The sequence below is a fragment of the Girardinichthys multiradiatus genome, chromosome 19 (assembly GCF_021462225.1).
Source record: "Girardinichthys multiradiatus isolate DD_20200921_A chromosome 19, DD_fGirMul_XY1, whole genome shotgun sequence".
Taxonomy (NCBI): Eukaryota; Metazoa; Chordata; class Actinopteri; order Cyprinodontiformes; family Goodeidae; genus Girardinichthys; species Girardinichthys multiradiatus.
In genome coordinates this window covers 26,548,035-26,572,491 of record NC_061811.1, presented here as the reverse complement: position 1 = coordinate 26,572,491, position 24,457 = coordinate 26,548,035, and the positions used below count along the sequence as shown (strand labels likewise).

Here is a 24,457-nt window from a genome sequence, read left to right as displayed (position 1 = left end):
CTGTCAATCACAAAGGGATTCAGCCTCAGACTGATCATCCAATCATCATGCAGAAGCTGAGCGTTCCGGCCAGCCAAGGCCAGCCCACTGCCCCATAGACCCCCAGAGACGCTGAGCGTCCGATGGGCGGGACAAAGCCCAGCATTTTTACTTCCCTATTGAACTCACTGTTTAAAGCTCTGTGAAGCTGCAGGAATGAGTGAGAGGAAAGCCGCGTCGCTACCAGTGATAAGAAGCTGATTCTGAACAAAAGTTTAGCGCGTTGTAGCACATATTTAGTCAATGACATGTACACACAATAGTATATATTTGATCACTTATTTTTTGACATTTTAGGGGAAGCTGAGCTTCCCTTGCAGTCTTAGAACAATCACCACTGGTACCTTCTTAATCCTTGTTGATGTAAAATTCATCTCACAGTGGATAGGGACAATGGTATTCCACCATCTTCTAGTCCATAAGGGACTTAAATCTTTGTGGTTCTTGGGCTGCCCCTGAACATTCTAACCAGTTTCCTTTCATCCGAGCGTGACATTTTGGGTCTGATGGTTGAAGCTTAGACCCAGCTGGGAATTCCAGCAGGATATTGATTCCAAGCACATATCAAATCTGGTTCTGGAGTGGATAAACCTGGGTTTATGTTAAGCTTCAGGAATGGCCCTGAACTCAATCCTCTTAGACATGTATTGAATATGCTTAAAAGTCAGGCCCCTACCAAAACATTGTAATGGAAAATTATTTCAAAGTGCTCTGATATTCCCTTCACCTCTCTCATTTGATTCTGTCTTTTATCACCCACAGGTGACCTTCCATCTACCTCTCACCTCTGACCTCTGTGTTTTCTTAGTGTTCTGTTATTTAGAGCAGATGGACTCTAAATTCAAATGCTGGAGAGTTTTATGGTTAACACTTACTGAAGTGTATATTTCAAGGGAAGGTAGATGGGTGCCCTCATAAATAACTTTGTTAACTCTGACCCGGGGAGGGTCTAGGGGCCATATTTCTAAAACTCTTTGCAATTGAGATAACACTGTCATGTTCTGGTATAAATACTGTGTGTAAATGTTGATCGGGGCTCTGTTTCACTGACTAACCTCAGTGTCAGGGTCTTCAAACGCTGAATGCCTTTGAATAAATCTTATAAGACAAAGTCCGGATTTTCTCTTGTTATGAGTCAACTTCTACCCACTTTGATAAGAAAATTCCACAACAACATCCAACCAATTTAAATGAGCCCTATCAATTCTGCCAGGAAGAGTGGTCAGATATCCAGCCCAGGATAAGCCAGAAGCTTGTTGAGGGCTTTAAGAAACACCTGATATGTTTACGAGTTGTGAGGGTACATTTATCTAAATATTAAGTGTATATATGCTCATCCACCCCTTTGTTAGGTACACATTGCTATTACTACCTAGGGTTGGACCTTTTTTTACTTTCAGATAAGCCCTTATTCTGTGACTTAAATTCAGTGAGGTATCGTAAACATTCATCAAAGACTTTGATCCATATTGACACAATAGCATCACACAGTTGAAGCAAATTTGTGGGCCACTCGTCCATGATGAAAATCTGTTGTTCCACAGCATACCATAAGTGCTCTTTTGGATTAAAATGTGGTGACTTAGGTAGCCAATGGAGCACAGTGTAATCACAATTTGAGATGATCTGAGTTTTGTGACATGGTGGATTATTATGCTGGAAGTAGCCGTCAGAAGACGGACACTCTGGTCATAAAAGTAATGAACATGGTCAGCAACAACACGGAGATAGGCTGTGGTGGACTGTGTGGTCCTCAGTGGTTCTAAGGGACCCAAAGTTTACCAAGATCATGTCCCCCATACTATTACACTACCACCACCACCAATAGCCTTAACAATTTATGCAAGGCAAGATGGATCCATGCTTTTATGTTGTTTACACCAAACTCTGACCCTACCATCTAAATATTGCAGATGAAATTGAGTCTAATCAAACCAGGCAATGTTTTTACAGTCTGTTGTCCATATTTAATGAGTTTATATGAATTGTAGCTTCAGTTCCCTGTTCTTATCTGTCAGGGGATCATCTGAACCTTAAGGGTTCAACGTGTTGTGTTTTCAGAGATGATATTCCACATCCATCAGTTGTATCGCGTGGTTATTTGACCGACTGTTGCCTTTCAGTCATCTAGAACCAATCTGCCAACTCTCTGACATCACGAAGGAATTTCTGTCCGCATAAATGCCACTCACAGTGTAATCCCAGTAGATCAGCAGCTTCTGAACTACTCAGACCTGCCCGTCCGAGGCAGTTAATTAAATCCCTTCCTCAGCAAGTTGTCTTCACGTCTCGGTTGCTGTGGTTGACTGATTCACCATTTATGATGATAGGAAATTCTCACAGATTCTCCTAATAAGGTGGCTAGTGAGAATGTGAAGATGAAATCCATGAATAATACAAACACGTCAACTTATTCTTGCATTCAAAAATCATCAAGGTTGTGTCATTTCATCCAGTTCAAATTCATCATTACAAGCCCAAAATTACTGAGTTTTATGACCTTGATGAATGTTAATAGAAACTACACCTTTAAATACATTCTGACCTACATGATAATGACTCATACACTGTTTGCACAATTAGTAGAATAGTAAGTCTTTTAACCATATCATCATTTTTAGGCATATTTTCTAACTCCAAGCTGGATAAATTTGAATGCTTTATGAATCTAAGCATAGTAGGTGATGTGTATGTGTAATAAGGGAGGGTGTGGCCTAAAGAGGTCAACACCCACAATTATTAGGCAGCTTCTTTTTAGGCAAAATGGACCAAAAAAGAGATTTAACTGACTGTCAAAAATTATCAAAAGCGTATCAGAGGGATGCAGCACTCTTGAAATTGTTAAGATATTTGCAACGTTTTGCTGCCTTTAGTCAAAAGGGTCACAAGAAACGTGTCGAGAAAAAAGACACAAATTAAATGGCAATGATTTGAGAAGAATAAAGCATGAAGCTACCCCATTATCTTCCAGTGCTGTCATATTCTATAACTGTAACGTTCCTGAAAATACAAGATGTTCAGTGCTCAGAGACATGGCTAAAGTCAGGAAAGCTGAAACCCGACCACCACATAAGCTGAACCATCTAGACTGGCCCAAGACATATCTGAAAACAGATTCCTCAAAGGTTTTATGGACTGATGAAATGAGAGCGACTCTTAATTGACCAGATGCATGGGCTTGTGGCCGGATCAGTAATGGGCACACAACTCCACTCCGAGTAAGATGGCAACAAGGTGGAAGTGGGCTACTGGTATGGGCAGGAGCTATTAAAAATGAACTGGTTGACCTTTTCTGGTTGACGATGGGCTCACAATTGACTCCCAAACCTACTGGCAGTTTTTAGAAGACACTTTCTTCAAGTAGTGATACAGAAAGTCTGCAGACGATTATTTTTATGTAGGTCAATACTCTATCACATGCATCCAAGTACTCCTCTGCGTGGCTAGCCAGTAAAGGCGCTGAAGATGACAAACTCATGACATGGCCCCCTTCCTCAATTGAGAACTTGTGGGCTGTCCTAAAACAGCAGATTTACAGTGAAGGAAAAAGTGATAGGGGAACATGTGTTTAATTTAGTTGCATAATTCTGCACAATAGTTGCCCAATAATTGTGCACATATATTCTCCTAAGAAAGCCAAAACCACACTTTTACTTTCTTAAACATTCCCATTTGAGGTTTATTAACATTTTGGATTACCTGAGACCTCTGTAGTATTTGATTAATAAAAAATTAAAGCTTGCCTAATAATTGTGTGCACAGCGTATATGAAACAATAAAAGACAAAAAGCTGAAAAAGTAAAAAACTATCTTTTAATTCATGTTGTGTTACATGTCTCCATAATATGGCAGTGAATGTTTCAGCAATAACTGTCACTCCTTAAACAAGAATCTTTACATTACCAAAAAAAAAAAAAAAAAGATACAAAACTAAGGGTTCAAGTAATGCCCAAAACAAATACATCTTTGAAACGTGCGCACAAACAAACATAGGACATGTTTGCTGATCATACTGGAGTCCCCCTGCTGCTTTCCTGGTCCACGAGTAGAGAAAGGTGATGCTTTCTCTCCATCCAGTCAGTTTTTTGGTCACCAATACTGGACTGACAAACATGTTGTAGTTAAACACAAACACGGCCTTGTGAAACATTTCTTTGTGATATAGCCAAAAGACATGGATACCAAACCTCCAAAAGTATCAAAAATAATCTGGTATAATCTCTGATTAATCAGGACTCTACATGTGTGAGTGTATTGGGGTGGGGTGATTTCAAAGGAAACTTTCTCCTATAATTATGGCTTCAGTTTACACAGTCATGTACAAGTATGTTAGTTAGCCGATTATGGTGTAGTCGCAAAACTGTAACCGGACAGGAGGGGTGAGACTCTTCATTGGTGCTCTTATTGCTATGACGACCAAAATGGGTGTTTCTCAAGTGCTCACAGCCCACCGTTCGCCTCCATGCCTAAACCTCACAGCCGGCCAAATCCCTCAGAATGAGCTCACTGAAAGTTTAAGAAATACACAAACAGCTGATGACAGAATGAAGGAGAGGCAAACTGTCTTGTGTAAACCAAGAGGATCTCCGTAGCTTAGTCTGATTTCATGATGAAGGTGTGATCCCGTACAGGGTTAGGGACTAGTAGGGATCAGATCCTTATAAAATTATGCATTTCATATATGTAGGAATAACACTCAGAATGGCAAGAAGCTGAAATCTTTATGAAATGATGCTGTTGATAGACATTATTTATATGTTCTAAAAAGAAATTTAAAAATCTGCACATTTTTGAATCCGTGTTTGTGTGCAAACAAACAAAACCTGGAATGGGTTTCTATTGCCTCTTACAGTAAATCTGTGGTCTATAAGCACAAAAAAGCCCCTCTGAAGTACAGAACATCCTTGTATACCTACAGACTGGCAACAATACACACCAGTGCACAGGCACGATACAGGAGGCTTTGGCACAACCATGCTAATGTCACTAGTCGGCGTTTTCCGGTACAGAAAAACAGCAGGTTACAGAACAGGACAGACACATAGCTGCCATGAAGTGTGTCCCCTAATAAGAAGGGGGCGGGGGTAACAGGCTGATGATCAGCCGTCACATTCAATCAGCACCAAGCTGGGTCATTTTTGGATTTCCTGCCTTTCAGCCAATCAGCAGCTCCAGGCTGTCGTCGAAGTTAGGATCCTGCGGGGGGCTGGAGGACAGAAAAGCCGTGGTCACGGGGGTCCCTGTTGCCGTGGCAACATTGAGGAGGGTGTTAGCTCGGATGCTGGTGGTCGCCGGGTTGCGGAGGGCCGCGGCCGTCGTGATGCTGGTCAAGTTGATGCCGAGCGTGAGCCGTGTCTGCTCCAAGGCCTTCTCTGGCACGGCGAAGGCCTCGAGCTTCTTCTCGCCGTTGGCCATGTAAGAGTTCTGGCAGCCTCGGCAGATGCAGTCCAAGCATGCCTGAGAAAGATGAGAGATCAATTACTGAAGATCAACATCCCAGTTTAGTAACGAACGAGATTCTAAAGTTTCACAGCTTTCAGTTTTGTTTGAAATTATTTCAGATCGGCCGCCTACACACACGTGTGCCTTAGTAAACATGAAAATCACCAAAACGTTATTTCAGCAATTCAATTCAAGAAATGAAAATCGTATATTAGCTTTATTTCCTAGTGATATATTTCAAAGTTTACTTCTGGTAATGATGATTATGGCTTAATGGCAATAAAAAAAAACTATATTGAATTACTAGAATATAACATCACACCAATAAAAAACTAACTTGAATACACAGATGTCAGCCTGCTGAAGGTTTTAATCTATGTGCTGTACAGCATCTGCACTCAATATTTGATTATCCGTGGGGTTCAGATCAGGTGGATCTGCTGGTCAGTCACAGTAACATGATCAGCTGAACCAGCTTTTGGTATCTTTGGCAGTGTGGGCAGATGCCAACCCCTGCTAGAAAATAAAATCAGCATCGTCATAAAGCTTGTGAACAGAGGAAAGCTTGAAGAGCTCTAAAGTTTTCTGGTGGATGGCTGGGTTGACTTCAGACTTTATAAAACTTTCGTATGTTTTCCTGCCACTCAACTTTCCCTTCATTTGCTTGAATGAAAGCACTGTGTGCAAAACCTGCTTCTTCAGCAATTACATTTTGTGATGTGTTTCTGGGTTTAGGCTGTGCCACAAAACAGGAAATGTTTGCACTAAAACTAACTTTTATACTGGCTTTATGTAATATTTTAATTTTCTGAGAAAAAAGATAAAAATTATTTTGATCTTCATTAGCTGAACACCACAAAACACCTAAAATATATCACTCTGTGTGTAATGAACATACATAATAAATGAGTTTCAGTTTTTGAATTGACTTTTCAATGATATTCTTGTTTATTTAGATGCACTTTTACTTTCTCCAAAACAGACTACTGTTGTTGAGATACTACATGAGGTTTACATCTAGCAGGAGAAAACACAAATAATTTGTACAAATTTCTGTGACAGAAGCACAACACTGTAAGTGTAAAAACAACTGGACAGATGTGCATTGTTAGTGGCTCCAATAACAGCTCAAAGACTTAAAAAACAAAACACCTTCACTGTGAAAGGTAGTCTCACCTTGCGGTTCGAATAACAGGGACAGCGCTGCCCCCTGCAGGTTAAAACAGACGGGTTCTGAGTGGCTCTGCCACACTTGCAGCCCTTCTTCTCCACTGGCTTCTTATACGGAGGTCTAACAGGGGGCGTGGGCAACACACAGCCCGACATCGGCCGCTGATCTTTGCCCCGGTCTTTAGTCTTAGAGCCTCCGCCGCTGCGGGCCTTGACATGGGGCTTCTTAGAGCTCGGGTCCACATGTTTTCTGGCACCTTTATTGTGATTCTGTGTGGGGCGGCTGTGCTTGGGAAACGCACCATTGGGAACTGATGAATATGTGTGCGCTGGTACAGTAAGAGATGGCATGGGTAGTTTTGTATGCAGAGTGTGAGGAGGGGTTGGAGTGTGTGATTGAAGAGATGAATCGTGAAGGATAGAGGTGATGGGAATGGGGTTCACCTTTTCCCTGTCGCTCTCTGAACGGGACCGCTTCCGGGTGGGCCGGGCTTGCGGGGGTTTTGAGGCAGGAGAAGGATCAAAGGAAGACGAGTGTGTGTGAGTGCCATGGTGTGCCACTGTGTGAGTCCTGCCTGTATGAATCTGAGTGTAGTTGTGGGCTGCATCTAGCTGAATGTACATATGAGTGTGTGTTTTGTCTGTGGCTATGTGTGTGTGTGTCCTTTCTGCGTTTGTGTGAAGAGCGTCTCGATCAGGCTGAAGGGGATCCAGCGTTTGTAACACCTCCTCTACGCTGAGAAGCAACACTTCCCCCTCCTCCAGCTCCCTGGTACTAGATTCCCCTTCCCTGAGTGAGCACACAGTGCCTAGTGTTGGGGTTAAAGGTCCAGTGCTCAGACCCAGTTCTAAACCGCTACAAGCGGTTTCAGACACAGACAGACCTAGATGTTGCTGCTCCTCTACCACCTCACATACTTCCAGCTCAGGGGAAGAAGGGTCCTCCAGTGCTTCTCCGTTGCAACCCAGCGGTCCATTAAAACATGGAGGCTCTGAGGAGGAGCTCTGAGGAACAGCAGAGAGTTCTGCAGGAGCAGGTGGTGCCTCTGTGGGAGTAAGGGACTCAGGAACAGGCAGATTCCCTTCCTCTTCTGCTAAGCCTGAATGCTCCGTCTCCTCTTTGTGTGACATAAGCACCTCCTCCAACAAGGCCATGACCTCTGGAGACCCTCCCACATGGCTGCTGATTGACTGGAGCAGTGGTGAATGTGTTACAAAGAGGCAGAGCTGTCTGTAGCACTGCACCAGTAATGAGAGTTGCTTGTTCTCCTGGAAGCAGGAGTAGTCTTTGCAGCGGCCGCACGACGACTTGATCTGCATCTTCTGGCCTTTGCAGCCCAAGCAGACATAATGCTGACACTCTGGGTGTGTTGGGGAAATCGGATCCTCCAGGAGTTTACCTGAAATAAAAACACCAGCAATGCTTAATGCTATTCAGACTTTCAACACTACACACAGTACATGCTTTAGGCAAAAATTATGAATCAACACATTCAACTTCACTTGCACCGAGAAACCAGCAGGGGATCGGTCCTGATCGCTGACCCGGGAAACTAAAAATATGACATTTTTTTCCAATCAGTGAACGCACCATATCCACGAACAAACTGCTTCCACTGACAACAACGCTCTTTGGTGTGGAAGTCATTAGATGGAATGGGGCTCAAACTTGATTTTTAAACAAACAGTGTAAGAAGTTTCTAGAAAGAAAACCTCAGCAGATATTAGGAGGCTGAACGTATTACAGCAAAGATGCTCTATCTGATCCCTAATTATTGGTCATAGAAGACACTAGGTTAGGAAATGTTGCCGATCTTCTGGTGAGCATCTGGTAACTATAGGAAATACAAACAGAGTGACTGATGTTTACAGTTAATAATGCTAACTGTGTTAGCTTTGCTAATTGGGCTAAACACTAACATAAGATGCTAAATACAGTTTAAAATGTGAGCTCATTTTGTTTTTGTTTTGAAAATATTTGTGAAATTAATAAACACTCCTGCAAATCCCTGTGTAGTTGCAGAGCTGTGTTACACCAACTGCTAATAAAAAATGAATGATCGATTATGACAGAAAGCTTAAGGTGCCTGTAATCAATTAACGAATGAATGATTTCAGCATCTATCATGTATTCTAAAATGAAATAGTCCACCATAAGGTGCCATTCTACATTTTAAAATGAGCATAGAAAAAAACAAAAAACATAAGTGAATTAGAAAAGCAGTAATTATTTTAAGTTGGGCTTTTATTTTATATAGTTGGCCCCATCTCATAACCTGGATGATTTTACTCTATTTGTAGATTTTCAGTGCAGAGAGAGACTGCTGTCTCTGACCTTTTTATGAGAAAAATCTATGTGTTATCCCATTATAAACATTTTTCTTAGCAAAACAGTACAAAAATAGATTTTCTTGTTCTTATCATTAGGTTTTACAGAGAAATCTGAGAAATTAGTATCAGCAGGACAGAGCTTTACAAAATTACTTATCAATACATCTCTACATTCAACCTTCAGCTTATTAACTTTTGTTTTTGGAACAAACAAATCCAATGAAGTAATACAAGATCCACAGAGGCACCAATCAGACCTTTCCTAGCCTATACCAAGGTCTGTGGATTTTGATTTTTCTTCCTCTTAAGGACTAGAACACATAATAGCGAAAAAAGTGTGCTGCATGTCCTTTAAAGGAGGTGGTCCTTTAAGGGGGGGGGGAAATCAGATCCCTTATAAAAATCACCAAAAAGAAACAAGACAGCCTGCCTCACCAAAACGTTGCTATCAGTTACAGCATTAATAGAAACCACATGGCTATGCAGCAAGCACAACAGCAGAGTCATCCGTCTTGTCAAGAAGACAGACGAGCTTTTCTCAGCCTTGGTTGCTACGGAAACAGCAGTAGTGAGCGCGAGAAATAGTGGAAGCTGCTAAAGCCCCACAGAAATTTCAGTCGATATTATCCATTAAATTATGATTAAAGCTTCAAATGTGTACTTTTGGAATGCAGCCAATCCATAGATGGTAAGACAAGGGGCACATTCTTCAATATTGACAATGTCATTTGTATGTTATGCAGTTAAAAATCGTCAGGATGCTTACCACAGACAAGACACGCGAGGGACTGTCGGAAGAAGGGTAGCTGCTTGTACATTTCTGCGAAGGTATGAGGCTGCAGCGGGTCGCACTGCAGCACTGCCCGGGTGGCAGACACATACAAAGCGGTTGCATCCACGGGATTCATAGCGGTGCACTACCCAGCTCCTGGGGAACACCGTCCAAGGGAAAGTATCCACGGACAGCCAACTTGGATAAGAAAATAAAAGCAGCCTGGTGTTGCAACCAGCGCCCACGGCACCCCGTCAACGCAGGATAAGATATAAATTAATTATGGACACAATGTGAGACGACGAACATTGTGTAGCCGTCTCATTGAAAGCGAACAATGTTAGCTAGCTCAGCAGGTGGCTAGCTTAAGTTAGCATCGCCAGTTTGTTTTGTAGTAGTTCCCTTTTAATCCAAAAGTTCTTTAAGTTCATAATTAAGGACTACTATAAAGTCGGAAGAATTACACCACATGTCGTAACAAGACGCATATCTAAAGAAACCTATGGGCTACCATCAAACCGCATGATCGAACGAGCCAAGATCAAAAGGTTAGCATGATGTAGCTAATGTTAGCCTAATAATCGGCAAAATAGCAGATACACAGTAGTAGCCAAAAGGATTATTTACTATCCAACACTATTTTCGTATGAATGATCAGATATATGCAGAACTAAAGCTAAAATCTCCAAATTGTGTGGTCGGAAATTATCCACCAGGCGCGCACTAGATGTAAACAAAGCTAAAGAGCTAGCATTAGCATAGCTAGCGGAGATTTAACCGTATCACTTGCCCACTTGGACCGTCTTATACGTCACGCAGTGAAGAAAAATGCAAGCTGCAACCTGACGCGCTGCGATCGATGTAGATGCTGCAAAAATACTTGACGAGTTATGATCTAACCATAGCAAATTTGCTGCATTGTTATAAGTGCATCAATCGTACGATTTACCACTTTTTCCCTCACATCAGCCCCTCTCGATAAGCATACACATCGCGCGAGACCTGCTGTAGTTACCAAGGTTACAGTCACGTTTTTTTGCTCAGTGCTTTCCTCATATCCTCAATCTCCTTGTTCACTTTTATTTTTTTCTAATATTGTTTGTGTCAAGATTACTACCAGACTCGGTTGAATGTCATGGTGTCATGTCGAGGCAAAATATTAAAATACAATTTTAAAAGTATATTAAAGTGTATATTAAAGGCAAGTAAAAATTAGTCTGTTTTGAAAAGTTTAAATGTTGAGAATAAAGTCCAAATTATAACTGAGAAACACTGTTCTGCTCGAGGCTTCCAGAAAAACGTTCTTTGGAATCTAAAACAACTCAAAACAGTGAACTTAATAAGGATTTTAAACATTAATGGGTTTATACAATGTGACGTTTTTGTTCACCAGATTACATCTGTGATCTTTCCGTTTTTGAACAGTGCAGTTTATAGCCTGCAGACAGTCAACATGAATACCTTCAGGGTCTAAGGTAATGTACCAAACAAATAATATAACTTACTCTTATACCCACATCAGGTTTTACAATAATAGGGAGATTTTAGCAGCCAAGTAATATCCTTTTCTGGGTCCCCATTGTAGTTCTGCCCCTATGATTAGACCTATATGGCAGCACTTGGAAGGACTTCACCATTGGATTACCAAAGTGGTGTTGAGGCCTAAGGCTGCATTCGATTTATATCCTAAGTTGGAACTGAGACATGGGAATGAAATAAGTTCCAGCCTAAAGGTTTTCCATTTATGTCAGAAAACCAGTTCAGCAATATATTTGTTGTCCTAATGACCAGAATTACAGAAACAAGAAATGGCCACCCCAGCTATAAATATTTTAACCATGAAGGCAAAAATCTGAGAAGTAAAAATTTTTCTTGAGACACCAGGAAAAATATTTTATTATGAGAAAAAAATAACATTGTCACTACAACACAAAGGGAACACTGAACAGAAAACGAAAACCGAGTTTTGCAACCAGTCGTCTTGTGATAAAATGCAGCATTTCCACCACAATTTGTTTTGTTATGACAAGAATTTTTCTTGCTAGCTTGTGATAAAGATATGATTTTTTTAACGTTTGTTTTTCTTTTTAAACCTGTGTTACTCCAGTTGAATGTTCCCAACTTGGAACTCGGAAACTGACTTCCAGGTATGATTGGAACACAGTATGATCAATGGGCACTTCTTGCCATCCCCTGCGTCCATCCCTTTGAGCAGATGGATTTTAAACATATTGGGTTCATGTCTGCTTATGTGTTTTAGGTAAAAAGTGTTTTACAGAGGTGATTTTTTTTTTCCATTTAGATAATCTCCTTAATTTGAAGTATAAAAACAAAAGAAATGCAATCCAGTTTTAGCAGTAATTTGAACAACATTAGGTGGATGTTTGGTAATGTTTTGGAAGCATTTTTTCTCTGTTGTCAGTAACAGATGACTACACAATTTAAATTGGATTGATTTTTCTTTTAATGATGTAAATAATAAAAACAAAATGAAAAAGAGAAACAAAAAATTCCCCAATACTTTTCATATTCTTAGATAAGCAGTGAAAGTCGATTATAATTTGAACCCAATGTTGAAAACATTTGCACATGCAGTATGTGGACTGTGATGTCATGGGGTGAAGTAACACTTTGCTAACACAAATAGAGGTGTTGATGCAGAATAGCACAAAACTGGATCGTTTTTTGTTTCTCTTTGCCAGATTTTTATAGATTTACAAAAAAAAAAGTCAAAACAAAATTAAATTTGCCCTCACCCATTTCTGATCACATAAAGATGGCACCTTGTATTTCATTTTAATATTTAGTATATTAAAATGAAAACCAAATAACCCCTTGCTTTTTGTTTTTATTACAGGATTCTGATTTTAAAAAAAGGGCAATTATCAAAACATAATAGTGGCACAAATTAAAATTTTTGCAGCACAGACAAGCACTACAGTAAAAAAAATGTTGAACACTATTAGGTAACATAATGTTTTCTCATTTAGGAAATGTAACATCACTGTCAATATATGGTAGTGAAAAAAAGCCACTGTACAAAATGATGAAAATTTTCTTTGGGCTCTTGTTCATGTATTTCTGTTAAACAGCGCCCCCTATAGTCACAAAATATCACAGCAGAAATACATATCTAAGAATAAGACAAATATTCTACTTATCGGGTTTTGGCCACAAAAAAAGAAAAGAACAAACGGGCCATATTTTTACAATATGTTGGATTTTAAATATGCGCTGACCCCGAAAAGTAAGAAGAAAAAAATAATATCTACCTTTACTCACTTCTGAGATACATTCACCAGTTATCTAAAATATATTGATCATCACAACTAAAGTAATACAAATACATGTTACATCATTATCCTCCAAGATTAAGTAACCACTTTGATCTATACTAAAAAAAAAAACAAAAAAAACATTTTCACCTTTTGACTTTTATTCACCTAGCTGAAGATCCACCTTATGGAGGGCCACGGAAACTGCTTCCCAAAGTTTTCTTTGGTAAAATCCCGCCCATTCATTGCCTCTGGGAATTCGCGCTTTCTGATTGGTTATCAGAACCCTCCCCTCGGTACGCCATTGGCTCAAGTTCCTGTCTCTCCTTGTCCCACTGCCATCACAGACCACGCACAGGCATGATGGCGGCCTTCAGTGTGGCTCGTAGAAGTTGTAGACTGTTTAGCGGTTTGAGGGTCTCCTCCAGGAGTTTAGCACAGATCAAATATGGCGCAGCAGCAGCGTCCTCACCGCAGTCCGCTCTCCAGCCGGAATGCCGCTGGTACTCGGTCAAACACCTGTCCGTCAAGGAGAGGATCGAAGAGAAACGCAAGGCGGCGCTAATCGGGGGAGGTCAGAAGAGAATAGATGCACAACACAAAAGGGTAATGTCAGCAAACAGACACCTAAAAAAAAATGTTCAAGTAGCTCAAATCCTTTCATGTAAAAATGAAACTTGAAGATTCTCAGCGCCCTTTGGAAATACGAATATTCTGCAGTTTCGGCAGCAAAACCTCACTAGTTCTCTTTACCTTTATGCACAGAAAGGTGGTGTTAAAATGCACATCGACATAAAAGTATTTATAAAGCATTATCATAAAAGGTTATTGCATTACTATACGTGGCATGCTGATCACTCTGTGTCCTATAGTGAAATCCAAAAGCAAATGCAGTAGTCAATGTTATTGGGATGTTATGTGATGGAACAACACAATGGAGTTCATATTTGTACAGTAAAAGGAAAATATTAAATAGTTAATGGTCAATGTCAGTATAAATTAGAGCTGCAAAATATCAGTTATCCTGTCATTATCAGTGTGTGAGCCAAGAGGCTCATGGCAACTCTTGAGGAGCTACAGCAGATGAGACCAAAATGGAAGCTTTTGGTCCACACGCATTATGCTGTGTGTGTGGAGGGAAACTAGCACTGTACATCTGACCAACGAACAAACCCTCCCCACAGTAAAACACAAGGGTGGCAGCATCATGCCGTGGGGATGCTTATTTTCAGCAACAACAAAAAAGCCACTCACTGTTGATGGGGAGATGGGTGGATGGGAAAAATGCTGTTCTCTGGATGTATCAAGATGGAAGAGAGGCATGAGCACATTAGATAATAGTGGTTCTACAAAGTATCATTGTCTTTCCAATTAACAGTTTTGTGCTACTACTTGTCTGTCATATCAAATCCAAACAAAGACAACTGATGTTTTTGTTGTTGGTCGCAAAATGGGAAAAAAGTTATAAGTATAATTCCTTTAATATCTTGCTATATGTTGGATCTCCTCCATGCCTGTAATGCCCCGTTTTTTCCGAGAAGAAGAAAAGATTTCAGGTAATTCGTGCCAATATTGTGTTCATGTGCCGCAGGGCAAGCTGACCGCCAGGGAACGAGTGGAACTCCTGCTGGACCTCGAGTCCTTTGTGGAGACGGACATGTTTGTGGAACACCGCTGTTCTGACTTTGGTATGGAGCAGGACGGCAACAAGGTAACAGGTAACATTCAGAAAACTGCAACCCAAATGAGGAAAGGGTTCATTTTTAACTGCGTGCTTGTATATTTTCAGTTTCCTGGTGACAGTGTTGTGACTGGCCGAGGCAGGATCAACGGGAGGCTGGTGTATGTGTTCAGCCAGGTACAGACCACAGTCTTTGTGCAGCAGTACCAACCCTGTTGGATCCTCCGTGATTTGCCTCCTCTGCTTGTTTCAGGACTTCACAGTGTTTGGTGGCAGCTTGTCTGGTGCTCATGCACAGAAGATCTGCAAGGTAACCAAACATCCTACTGCACCATTTAACACAATTTTCCCAGCTTTGGCATTATGGCCTGTTAGCTATAACATTTGGCTTTGTGTGCTCAGGTCATGGATCAGGCCATGACAGTCGGGGCTCCTGTGATCGGACTAAACGACTCTGGAGGAGCTCGTATCCAGGAAGGAGTGGAGTCCCTGGCCGGATATGCAGATATATTTCTGGTGTGCACCTTACTGTTCTTCTTTAGGTTCACAGTCAGAGTCATTGATGAAACCTCAGAGTTAATGATGGAATGTGCAAATTCACATCACCTTTAGGAACCTTTTGAATACATTTGTATTTGTTTGCACTGTCTTCTTGATTTTATTACATTTTTGAAGCCCAGCTTGAACTAACCCTCAGCAGCAGGCAGACCTCCTAGTCTTTCCATGGCCAAGAGATAAAAAATGAGACATTTTCCTTTCCCAGAGAAATGTGTTGGCTTCAGGAGTCATCCCTCAGATCTCCCTCATCATGGGCCCCTGTGCAGGAGGTGCGGTGTACTCCCCTGCCCTCACAGATTTCACCTTCATGGTTAAGGTATGAGGCAGCTCAGACACAGCCCGGTTTGGGTGACTAGATTACATACACCCACATAAATGTTGATTTTTTTTATGAGGCATTTAAACATTTTCCTGATAATATAGCAAACAGCTTCATTGAATGTATTAAACAAAACTTTAAATGAATCGTCGATTTTCTCTAATCCACACAGGGTCACAATTATACATACAGGCTTAAATATAAATCTACAGGGGTTGGACAATGAAACTGAAACACCTGTCATTTTAGTGTAGGAGGTTTCATGGCTAAATTGGACCAGCCTGGTAGCCAGTCTTCATTGATTGCTCATTGCACCAGTAAGAGCAGAGTGTGAAGGTTCAATTAGCAGGGTAAGAACACAGTTTTGCTCAAAATATTGAAATGCACACAACATTATGGGTGACATACCAGAGTTCAAAAGAGGACACATTGTTGGTGCACGTCTTGCTGGCGCAATGCACCAATACACACAGCAAGACTGGTGAAAGATTGGTTTAATGAACATGAAAGTGAAGTTGAACATCTCCCATGGTCTGCACAGTCACCAGATCTAAATATTATTGAGCCACTTTGCGGTGTTTTGGAAGAGCGAGTCAGGAAACATTTTCCTCCACCAGTATCACGTAGTGACCTGGCCACTATCCTGCAAGAAGAATGGCTTAAAATCCCTCTGACCAATCTGCAGGACTTGTATATGTCATTCCCAAGACGAATTGACGCTGTATTGGCCGCAAAAGGAGGCCCTACACCATACTAATAAATTATTGTGGTCTAAAACCAGGTGTTTCAGTTTCATTGTCCAACCCCTGTACACTCTTACTAATGTTTGATTAGATGTGTCTTGGCAAATTGCATCCCGACCCCAGGCTTTTTGTAGTCATGAGCAAACGTCTGGCATAAATCTGGACCACTCTTCCTATCAGAAGTTGTACCGTAAGGGTTCATTTAAACTGACTGGTTAAACATAGTCCACAAATTTTCATCAGGCTTGAGATGGGGACTGTTTCGGAAGCTCCATGGATATTGTTTATCCATTCCAGAACCAGTTGATGTGTGTTTGGGATCGCTGTCATGTTGGGACACCCGATGGTATCCAAGTTTCGACCAAGTATCTTTTGATTTAAAGGGGAGTTGAAGAAGCAAATTTTCCCTCCTCATCATTCCATCCACTTGGTGCATTGCATCAGTACCTTGGGTAGTCAAGACATGGAACATGATGCGGCCACCACCATGCTTTACAGCTGGTGTAATATTCTTTGGTTAGAGGGTCTCACCTTGACTCCATTGTGGCCAAAATGCTTGATCTGCGTCTCGTCTTATCATTGAACTTTTCTCTAGAAGGCGTTTGGCTTAACCATGTGGCCAGCTGTAAATTTCTATTGCACTTAAAGCGGTCTGTTTTAGTGCAGGGGATCATTTGTTTGTCAGAACCATCTCAGGTAGCCAATCTCCTTTCTTCTGAGGGGCCAAGTTTAGGTCAGATGTTTGTCCTGTTGGACACAAGTGGGCGTTCCAATAGTACAACGATAATTTATCCTGGTATAATTATACCAGAAGCTTGTTGATGGCTGCAAGCGGAATGTGGTTGACTTGCAACTTCCAAAAAGGCATTTAATCTAATACTTGTGGGTGTGTGTGTAGATATTTGAGTCCAAATTCATAATTTTGAGCCTATGTGGATTAGAGAAAAGCTACAACAAATGGAAACTTGTGCACCAGATTTTCGTTTTTATGTTCTACGATCATTTCACCCTGGAAAAAAAGATCAATTTGCATCATCAAAGATGCCGAATTAATGACACGGTTGCCCCTAATGAGTGTGTTTTAACTGTGTATATTCACACTGCCATGTTGATTTAGAGTCTAGAGTTTGCCTGACCCGACTGTCTTGTGTATGGGATTAGGACACGTCGTACCTGTTCATCACAGGACCAGATGTTGTGAAGTCTGTGACCAACGAAGACGTGACACAGGAGGAGCTCGGGGGGGCCAAAACTCACACCACTGTTTCTGGTCAGTTTCCCAGATCTTTGCAGATGGAAAGGTTTTGTGAATGCTGATCTAAAGCAGCCTGCTCTCAAACTCAGAGGGCTGTGATCATATTTTTAAATGTATTAAGCTCATAAGTTTATGACTTAAAAAAATGTGTCCCTTCTGTTGTCAGGTGTGGCTCATCGGGCTTTTGAGAATGATGTCGAGGCTTTGTTAAACCTACGTGAGTTCTTCAACTTCCTTCCACTTAGTAATCAGGATCCAGCGCCCATCAGGGAGTGCAATGACCCCAGGTAAAAGGTCTCCCTTTATATTTCACAAAAATTGTAGAAAACGGCACAGGAAAGCTCTTCTCACAGCTGTTGTGCATTATTGATGTAAAAGGAGTTCCATTCTGGTATGGTACCAAACATAGGGAGCCCTGTGGAGCATCAGTGTGTGTGTTTGCACAACACGAGGTGACATGTCATCGTCCAAGTGACAACTGAACATTATACACCAGGTTGGCTCGGCAACTACCTCTGTTGCCCGCTTCGAGGTGTACGTATCAGTGCCATCTTTACCCCCAACTGCCTTTATTGGCGTGACGGCACTAGTGTGTTTGGTGAGCTGACCCTTCTCGTTACCTGGTCTGATGTTTGTTATATTTCTCTGCTCTGCTCTCCTCGTCTATGATCAATGACCAGATAAACCATAACCTTTTAAACGGAGAAGGGAGTCTTGTACTAGTCGTCACTCCCCTGGATGAGGTGGAAAAGGACCCTACTCTCTGGGACACAGATCCACAGGGACGGCGTGAACCGAGGAAACCTTCGCCGGGGAACTTGGCTTCTGCTTCTAGCTTGGTCAAGCGTCAGATGGCTCTAATGAACACCAGATTGCTGAATAACAAGTCGTTCATTTTAAATGACTTATTCACTCAATCAGAGCTAGATTTTAAGCTACTGACAGAAACTTGGCTCCAGCCTTGAGAGTCCTCCTTGTTTCTTGGAACTCCTTTCACCTGGGGTCTCATGTTTTAGCTCTCCATGGACCTCTGGGAAGAGTGTTGGGACCTCTTCGGTATTTCAATCTAATCTCATTGCTGGAATAGTTATACGCCATCTTGGAAGTGTAACGTTTAGAACCCCTCTCCTTCGTTCTTCTGCGCCGTGGCGTACAGGCCCGCTGAGAGGCGTGAAGGATTTTAACACAGAGTTTGCTGACTTACTATTATCTCTTAATAAGATATGGTTGTATTTTAATTTGTGGGTGATTTTTAATATACAGGTCCTTCTCAAAACATTAGCATATTGTGATAACGTTCATTATTTTCCATAATGTAATGATGAAAATTTAACAGTCATATATTTTAGATTCATTGCACACTAACTGAAATATTTCAGGCCTTTTATTGTCTTAATATGGATGATTTTGGCATACAGCTCATGAAAACCCAAAATTCCTATCTCACAAAATTAGCATATCATTAAAAGGGTCTCTAAACGAGCTATGAACCTAATCATCTGAATCAACGAGTTAACTCTAAACACCTGCAAAAGATTCCTGAGGCCTTTAAAACTCCCAGCCTGGTTCATCACTCAAAACCCCAATCATGGGTAAGACTGCCGACCTGACTGCTGTCCAGAAGGCCACTATTGACACCCTCAAGCAAGAGGGTAAGACACAGAAAGAAATTTCTGAACGAATAGGCTGTTCCCAGAGTGCTGTATCAAGGCACCTCAGTGGGAAGTCTGTGGGAAGGAAAAAGTGTGGCAGAAAACGCTGCACAACGAGAAGAGGTGACCGGACCCTGAGGAAGATTGTGGAGAAGGGCCGATTCCAGACCTTGGGGGACCTGTGGAAGCAGTGGACTGAGTCTGGAGTAGAAACATCCAGAGCCACCGTGCACAGGCGTGTGCAGGAAATGGGCTACAGGTGCCGCATTCCCCAGGTCAAGCCACTTTTGAACCAGAAACAGCGGCAGAAGCGCCTGACCTAGGCTACAGAGAAGCAGCACTGGACTGTTGCTCAGTGGTCCAAAGTACTTTTTTCGGATGAAAGCAAATTCTGCATGTCATTCGGAAATCAAGGTGCCAGAGTCTGGAGGAAGACTGGGGAGAAGGAAATGCCAAAATGCCAGAAGTCCAGTGTCAAGTACCCACAGTCAGTGATGGTCTGGGGTGTCAGCTGCTGGTGTTGGTCCACTGTGTTTTATCAAGGGCAGGGTCAATGCAGCTAGCTATCAGGAGATTTTGGAGCACTTCATGCTTCCATCTGCTGAAAAGCTTTATGGAGATGAAGATTTCATTTTTCAGCACGACCTGGCACCTGCTCACAGTGCCAAAACCACTGGTAAATGGTTTACTGACCATGGTATCACTGTGCTCAATTGACCTGCCAACTCTCCTGACCTGAACCCCATAGAGAATCTGTGGGATATTGTGAAGAGAACTTTGAGAGACTCAAGACCCAACACTCTGGATGAGCTAAAGGCCGCTATCGAAGCATCCTGGGTCTCCATAAGACCTCAGCAGTGCCACAGGCTGATTGCCTCCATGCCACGCCGCATTGAAGCAGTCATTTCTGCAAAAGGATTCCTGACCAAGTATTGAGTGCATAACTGTACATGATTATTTGAAGGTTGACGTTTTTTGTATTAAAAACACTTTTCTTTTATTGGTCGGATGAAATATGCTAATTTTGTGAGATAGGAATTTTGGGTTTTCATGAGCTGTATGCCAAAATCATCCGTATTAAGACAATAAAAGACCTGAAATATTTCAGTTAGTGTGCAATGAATCTAAAATATATGAATGTTAAATTTCCATCATTACATTATGGAAAATAATGAACTTTATCATAATATGCTAATATTTTGAGAAGGACCTGTACAGGTTTGATGTGGATCTGGACCTGTGCTGTAAGGTTTTCTTGATCCTTGTAATCTAAGTGGGTGGGGTGATCCAACTCATGAAAAAGGACACATTAGATCTGTTTCTCTCACGTGGAATCAGCATCTGCATCACTGAAATCCAAACCAGTTGGATTTGAGACCATTTCGCTGTCTTCATTAATGTTCTATCGGGTCGGGTCAACCATTGGGGCGTTTGTGCATAATAAACCACCGGACTGCTGGTTTCTTTTCCTCCTCCTTTTCCTTTTCCATCTCATTTTATTAAATCCATTTCATTGATTGGACATTATTTTATTTTACTTTTTCTTATCTTCACCACTTTTCTATCTTGCAAAGCCACGTTGTTGTTTTTAAATATGCTATATTATAAAATAAATGGACATTTCTTTGTCACTTTGTATCTTCACAGCGATCGTCTGGTGAAATCGTTGGACACCATCGTCCCGTTTGAGTCGACAAAAGCCTACGACATGTTGGACATCATCCACACAGTACGTGTGTATAAACACACTGACATATAAACGTGACGTTTTATTTACGTGAAACATAAAAGCTTTCCATACACGTGTGTTCAGATAGTGGATGAGAGGGACTTCTTTGAGATCATGCCCAACTACGCTAAAAACATCGTGGTCGGATTTGCCCGAATGAATGGGCGCACCGTGGGGATTGTGGGTAATCAGCCTAAAGTAGCTTCTGGTGAGTTAAAAAAAAAAAAAGTGAGAAAGCTGAAAGTTAGGTGGGATAGTTTGACTCTTCAGTCCATGATGTGCTTATCTTGTTCAATAGGCTGTTTGGACATCAACTCCTCCGTGAAAGGAGCCCGTTTTGTTCGCTTCTGTGACGCCTTCAACATTCCCATCATCACTTTTGTGGATGTTCCAGGTTTTCTGCCAGGTATTCTGTAAAACTGTATTGGAAGTGGGCTGGACTGGTTTGCGTAGTCCCACATAAGAGCTATATGGTGGTTGTGCAAGAAATGCACAGACATCCCTGTTAATTCATACAGACGGTTCCCACCAGGTACCACTCAAGAGTATGGAGGCATCATCAGACATGGAGCCAAACTGCTGTACGCCTACGCGGAGGCCACAGTGCCAAAAATAACCGTCATCACCAGGAAGGTGCGTGTTTACAGAATCTCTCATGCATGTATAGAATGTAGATCTGGGCGATTGAGATGAAAGCAATGTAGCTGCTAACCTGGTGAGATTCCCAGGTAGCAGGGTTACTATCCAGGGTTCCTACACAGGCTGGAAAAGTCTGGAGTTTGACCTAAATATTTATCAGGATACTGATAGAAACATAATTGTATTTCCACACTTTATAGCCTGTCCCAGTGTCTAAAAGATCCATCTGTTCATCCATTCAGAGATTAGTTTGTACATCTGTCCATCTTTTGGTTTGTCTTCCTGTCTGTCCTTCAGTCCATCTCTCTCTTTCCATCCTTCCCTCCATTTGTCCATCTAGCTGTCCACCAGTTTCTTTCATCCATCCATCCATCCATCCATTTTTCTTACCGACCATGGGTCCATACATCTGTAAATCTTTCCGTCCGTTCCTCTGTGTCGACTTGTTCTTTTATCAGTCCATCTGTCATTCTTCAGTTTGTTTTTCTTTCCATCCATCTGCTTGTCCAGTTGTTTGGTTCCATATTCGAAGTCTACAGTAAATCCATGTTGAACTTCTGTGTGCATGCTTTAAAATGGCTTAAAAAGAACTGGAACCTCCACAAATTAAGGAAAAGTATGGAATGATGACACAAACTGTTTAGGAGGCCTGAATGTTACCAGTCTTAGCATAAGCATTTTGTTTTTGTCTCTGCTTCAGGCGTACGGAGGAGCCTATGATGTAATGAGCTCCAAACACTTAAGGGGAGATGTGAACTACGCCTGGCCAACGGCCGAAGTTGCTGTCATGGGTGCCAAGGTATTCAATTCAATTCAGTTTATTTATATAGCGCCAATTCACAACACATGTCCCCTCAAGGCACTTCACAACAGTCAGGTTCATACATTCCAATTAATCCTGACCATTGAACAGTGCAGTCAGATTCAGTTATTTATTCAAATTGGATAAAAAGTTTTTCTATCTAAGGAAACCCAGCAGATTGCATCCAGTCAGTGACTTGCAGCATTCACTCCTCCCGGATGAGCATGTAGAGACAGTGGACAGTCACTGGCGTTGACTTTGCAGCAATCCCTCATACTGAGCATGCATGTAGCGACAGTGGAGAGGAAAAACTCCCTTTTAACAGGAAGAAACCTCCAGCAGAACCAGGCTCAGTATGAGCGGCCATCTGCCACGACCGACTGGGAGTTTGAGAGAAAGAACAGAGACACAAAGAGAACAAAGAAGCACTGATCCAGGAGTACTTTCTATGGGAAGGAAAAGTAAATGTTAATGGATGTAGCTCCTTTAGTTGTTTCACCTAGAAAGAAAGAACAGATAAACTCTGAGCCAGTTTTCTAGGTTAGAGTCTGAAAGAGAGCACATATAATTAGTTACAGTAAAAGCTCAGTCAATCGCCATGTCTAGGAGAGAGAAAGGGTTAAACACTAAAAGACAGGGCTATGTGGATCATCGGTAGAGGGTGAGCATTAAGTTGTTGCCAGCAGAAGCTCGGACGATTCCCTTCTCCAGAAAGGTGTCACAGGTAGACACAGAGTCAGGCCAGGTGTAGCTTCTAGGAAGAGAAAAGAGAGAACAAAGTTAAAAACTGAAATAACAGCAAATAATGTAAAATTGGAGAGTAGTGTGAGAATGTAGCAAAGAGGGTGAAAGTGATCATTATGTCCTCCAGCAGCCTAAGCCTATAGCAGCATAACTACAGATAGTTTCAGTTCAGATTATTTAGTTAAACGGCGCTTATTTACAACAATGTCGTCTCAAGGAACCCCACAATGGGTCCCACTGATGATCATTGTTATACTAAAAACCACAATGATTGGGATACATCCCTCTGTCAGACTGATTATAACCATTGGAAAAGAGAAGGGGGAGGGACAAAATTATCTTTGTCCCTTTCTTTTTTTAGTTATGTCCACTCACTGCTTTGTTTTTACAGGGTGCTGTTCAGATCATCTTCAGAGGAAAGGAAAACCAGGCTGAGGCAGAGGCCGAATATGTGGAGAAGTTTGCCAATCCCTTCCCAGCTGCGGTCAGAGGTAAATCTGCTCTCTCCTAAACACACGTGGTTTTCATCTCCAGTTCATCATGTTTAAACTGCACTCACCTCCGTCTGAACTTGGCTTTCTTTAGGTTTTGTCGATGACATCATCGAGCCCGCGACCACCCGTAAGAAGATCTGCAGTGATCTGGAGGTGCTGGCCAGCAAGAAGCAGGTCAATCCGTGGAAGAAGCACGCCAACATTCCTCTGTGAAACACTTCCAACCCAGCAGCACGATGGAAACACACCCGTTTTTGTTCCGCGTTCAGATAAACTGTCGGGGTTCCTCGGGAAGCCCGCCAAGCAGATGGTAGTCACATTTGTTTACCACTCCACTGAAAGCATCGAGATCTTTTGCCTCATTTCGTCTTCCACATCAGGAAGTTACTGATACACAAGATTTGGATAAAAGAAAATGAATTTCAGGGATCATGTCAGCAGGAGCCACATTATCAACTGTCTTTTTGAACAAAACTGTATCCAGAAACTATATAGTCAATTTATTTGTCTTCTAGAGCGTCAGTGTGCTACAGTTAGCTTCTTTCATTCAGGTCATGAAGTCCGAGCTGTGCCTTTTCTCTCCAGCGCCCCCTGTAAAATAAATTATCTCAGTGTATGAGTTTCTTTTTGCCAATATTTTCCATCTAAGCTAGTTTTCAAAGATGATTGGATGAACCTGAATCACCAGATCTTTAGTTTTTTAATTAACAGTTGCAGACTGTTTCAAATAAAAACAGGGAGGGATGTGGAGTCAGAAAAGGCTGTATGTCCACCTCATAAATGTCCTATATTGCATTCTAACACATGAGCAT

At 41.7% G+C, this 24,457-nt stretch overlaps 2 protein-coding genes across 3 annotated transcripts; one reads left to right on the top strand and one right to left on the bottom strand.

Moving 5' to 3' along the window:
- Positions 1-3,830: 3,830 nt before the first annotated feature.
- Positions 3,831-10,744, bottom strand: msl2a (MSL complex subunit 2a). The gene is made up of 3 exons (XM_047346052.1): positions 9,749-10,744; positions 6,658-8,051; positions 3,831-5,496 (listed from the first exon to the last, which is right to left on the bottom strand). The coding sequence occupies exons 1-3, from the start codon at positions 9,888-9,890 to the stop codon at positions 5,194-5,196; spliced, it is 1,839 nt and encodes a 612-aa protein (XP_047202008.1). The 5' UTR covers positions 9,891-10,744; the 3' UTR covers positions 3,831-5,193.
- Positions 9,547-24,261, top strand: pccb (propionyl-CoA carboxylase subunit beta). 2 transcript variants are annotated; one of them, XM_047346054.1, is made up of 15 exons: positions 9,547-9,670; positions 14,621-14,740; positions 14,819-14,887; positions 14,964-15,020; positions 15,113-15,226; positions 15,474-15,584; positions 17,492-17,600; positions 17,752-17,872; positions 20,885-20,966; positions 21,051-21,174; positions 21,265-21,372; positions 21,499-21,599; positions 22,306-22,404; positions 23,543-23,642; positions 23,737-24,261. In XM_047346054.1, the coding sequence occupies exons 1-15, from the start codon at positions 9,668-9,670 to the stop codon at positions 23,856-23,858; spliced, it is 1,440 nt and encodes a 479-aa protein (XP_047202010.1). In that variant the 5' UTR covers positions 9,547-9,667; the 3' UTR covers positions 23,859-24,261. The 2 variants fall into 2 exon arrangements, with proteins under 2 accessions (XP_047202010.1, XP_047202009.1); XM_047346053.1 differs by lacking the exon at positions 9,547-9,670 and adding an exon at positions 13,355-13,635.
- The last annotated feature ends 196 nt before the right edge of the window (positions 24,262-24,457 follow it).

What these genes read in the sequence shown, in the direction of transcription:
- pccb (XM_047346053.1), top strand. Translation starts at nt 13,390, where the DNA reads ATGATGGCGGCCTTCAGTGTGGCTCGTAGAAGTTGTAGACTGTTTAGC. An exon ending in ATGCACAGAAGATCTGCAAG is followed by an intron (nt 15,021 to 15,112) that starts GTAACCAAACAT and finishes TTGTGTGCTCAG; the next exon opens with GTCATGGATCAGGCCATGAC. An exon ending in AACTCACACCACTGTTTCTG is followed by an intron (nt 17,601 to 17,751) that starts GTCAGTTTCCCA and finishes TTCTGTTGTCAG; the next exon opens with GTGTGGCTCATCGGGCTTTT.
- msl2a (XM_047346052.1), bottom strand. Translation starts at nt 9,890, where the DNA reads ATGAATCCCGTGGATGCAACCGCTTTGTATGTGTCTGCCACCCGGGCA. An exon ending in CCTCGCGTGTCTTGTCTGTG is followed by an intron (nt 8,052 to 9,748) that starts GTAAGCATCCTG and finishes TTTTTATTTCAG; the next exon opens with GTAAACTCCTGGAGGATCCG. An exon ending in CCTGTTATTCGAACCGCAAG is followed by an intron (nt 5,497 to 6,657) that starts GTGAGACTACCT and finishes CATCTTTCTCAG; the next exon opens with GCATGCTTGGACTGCATCTG.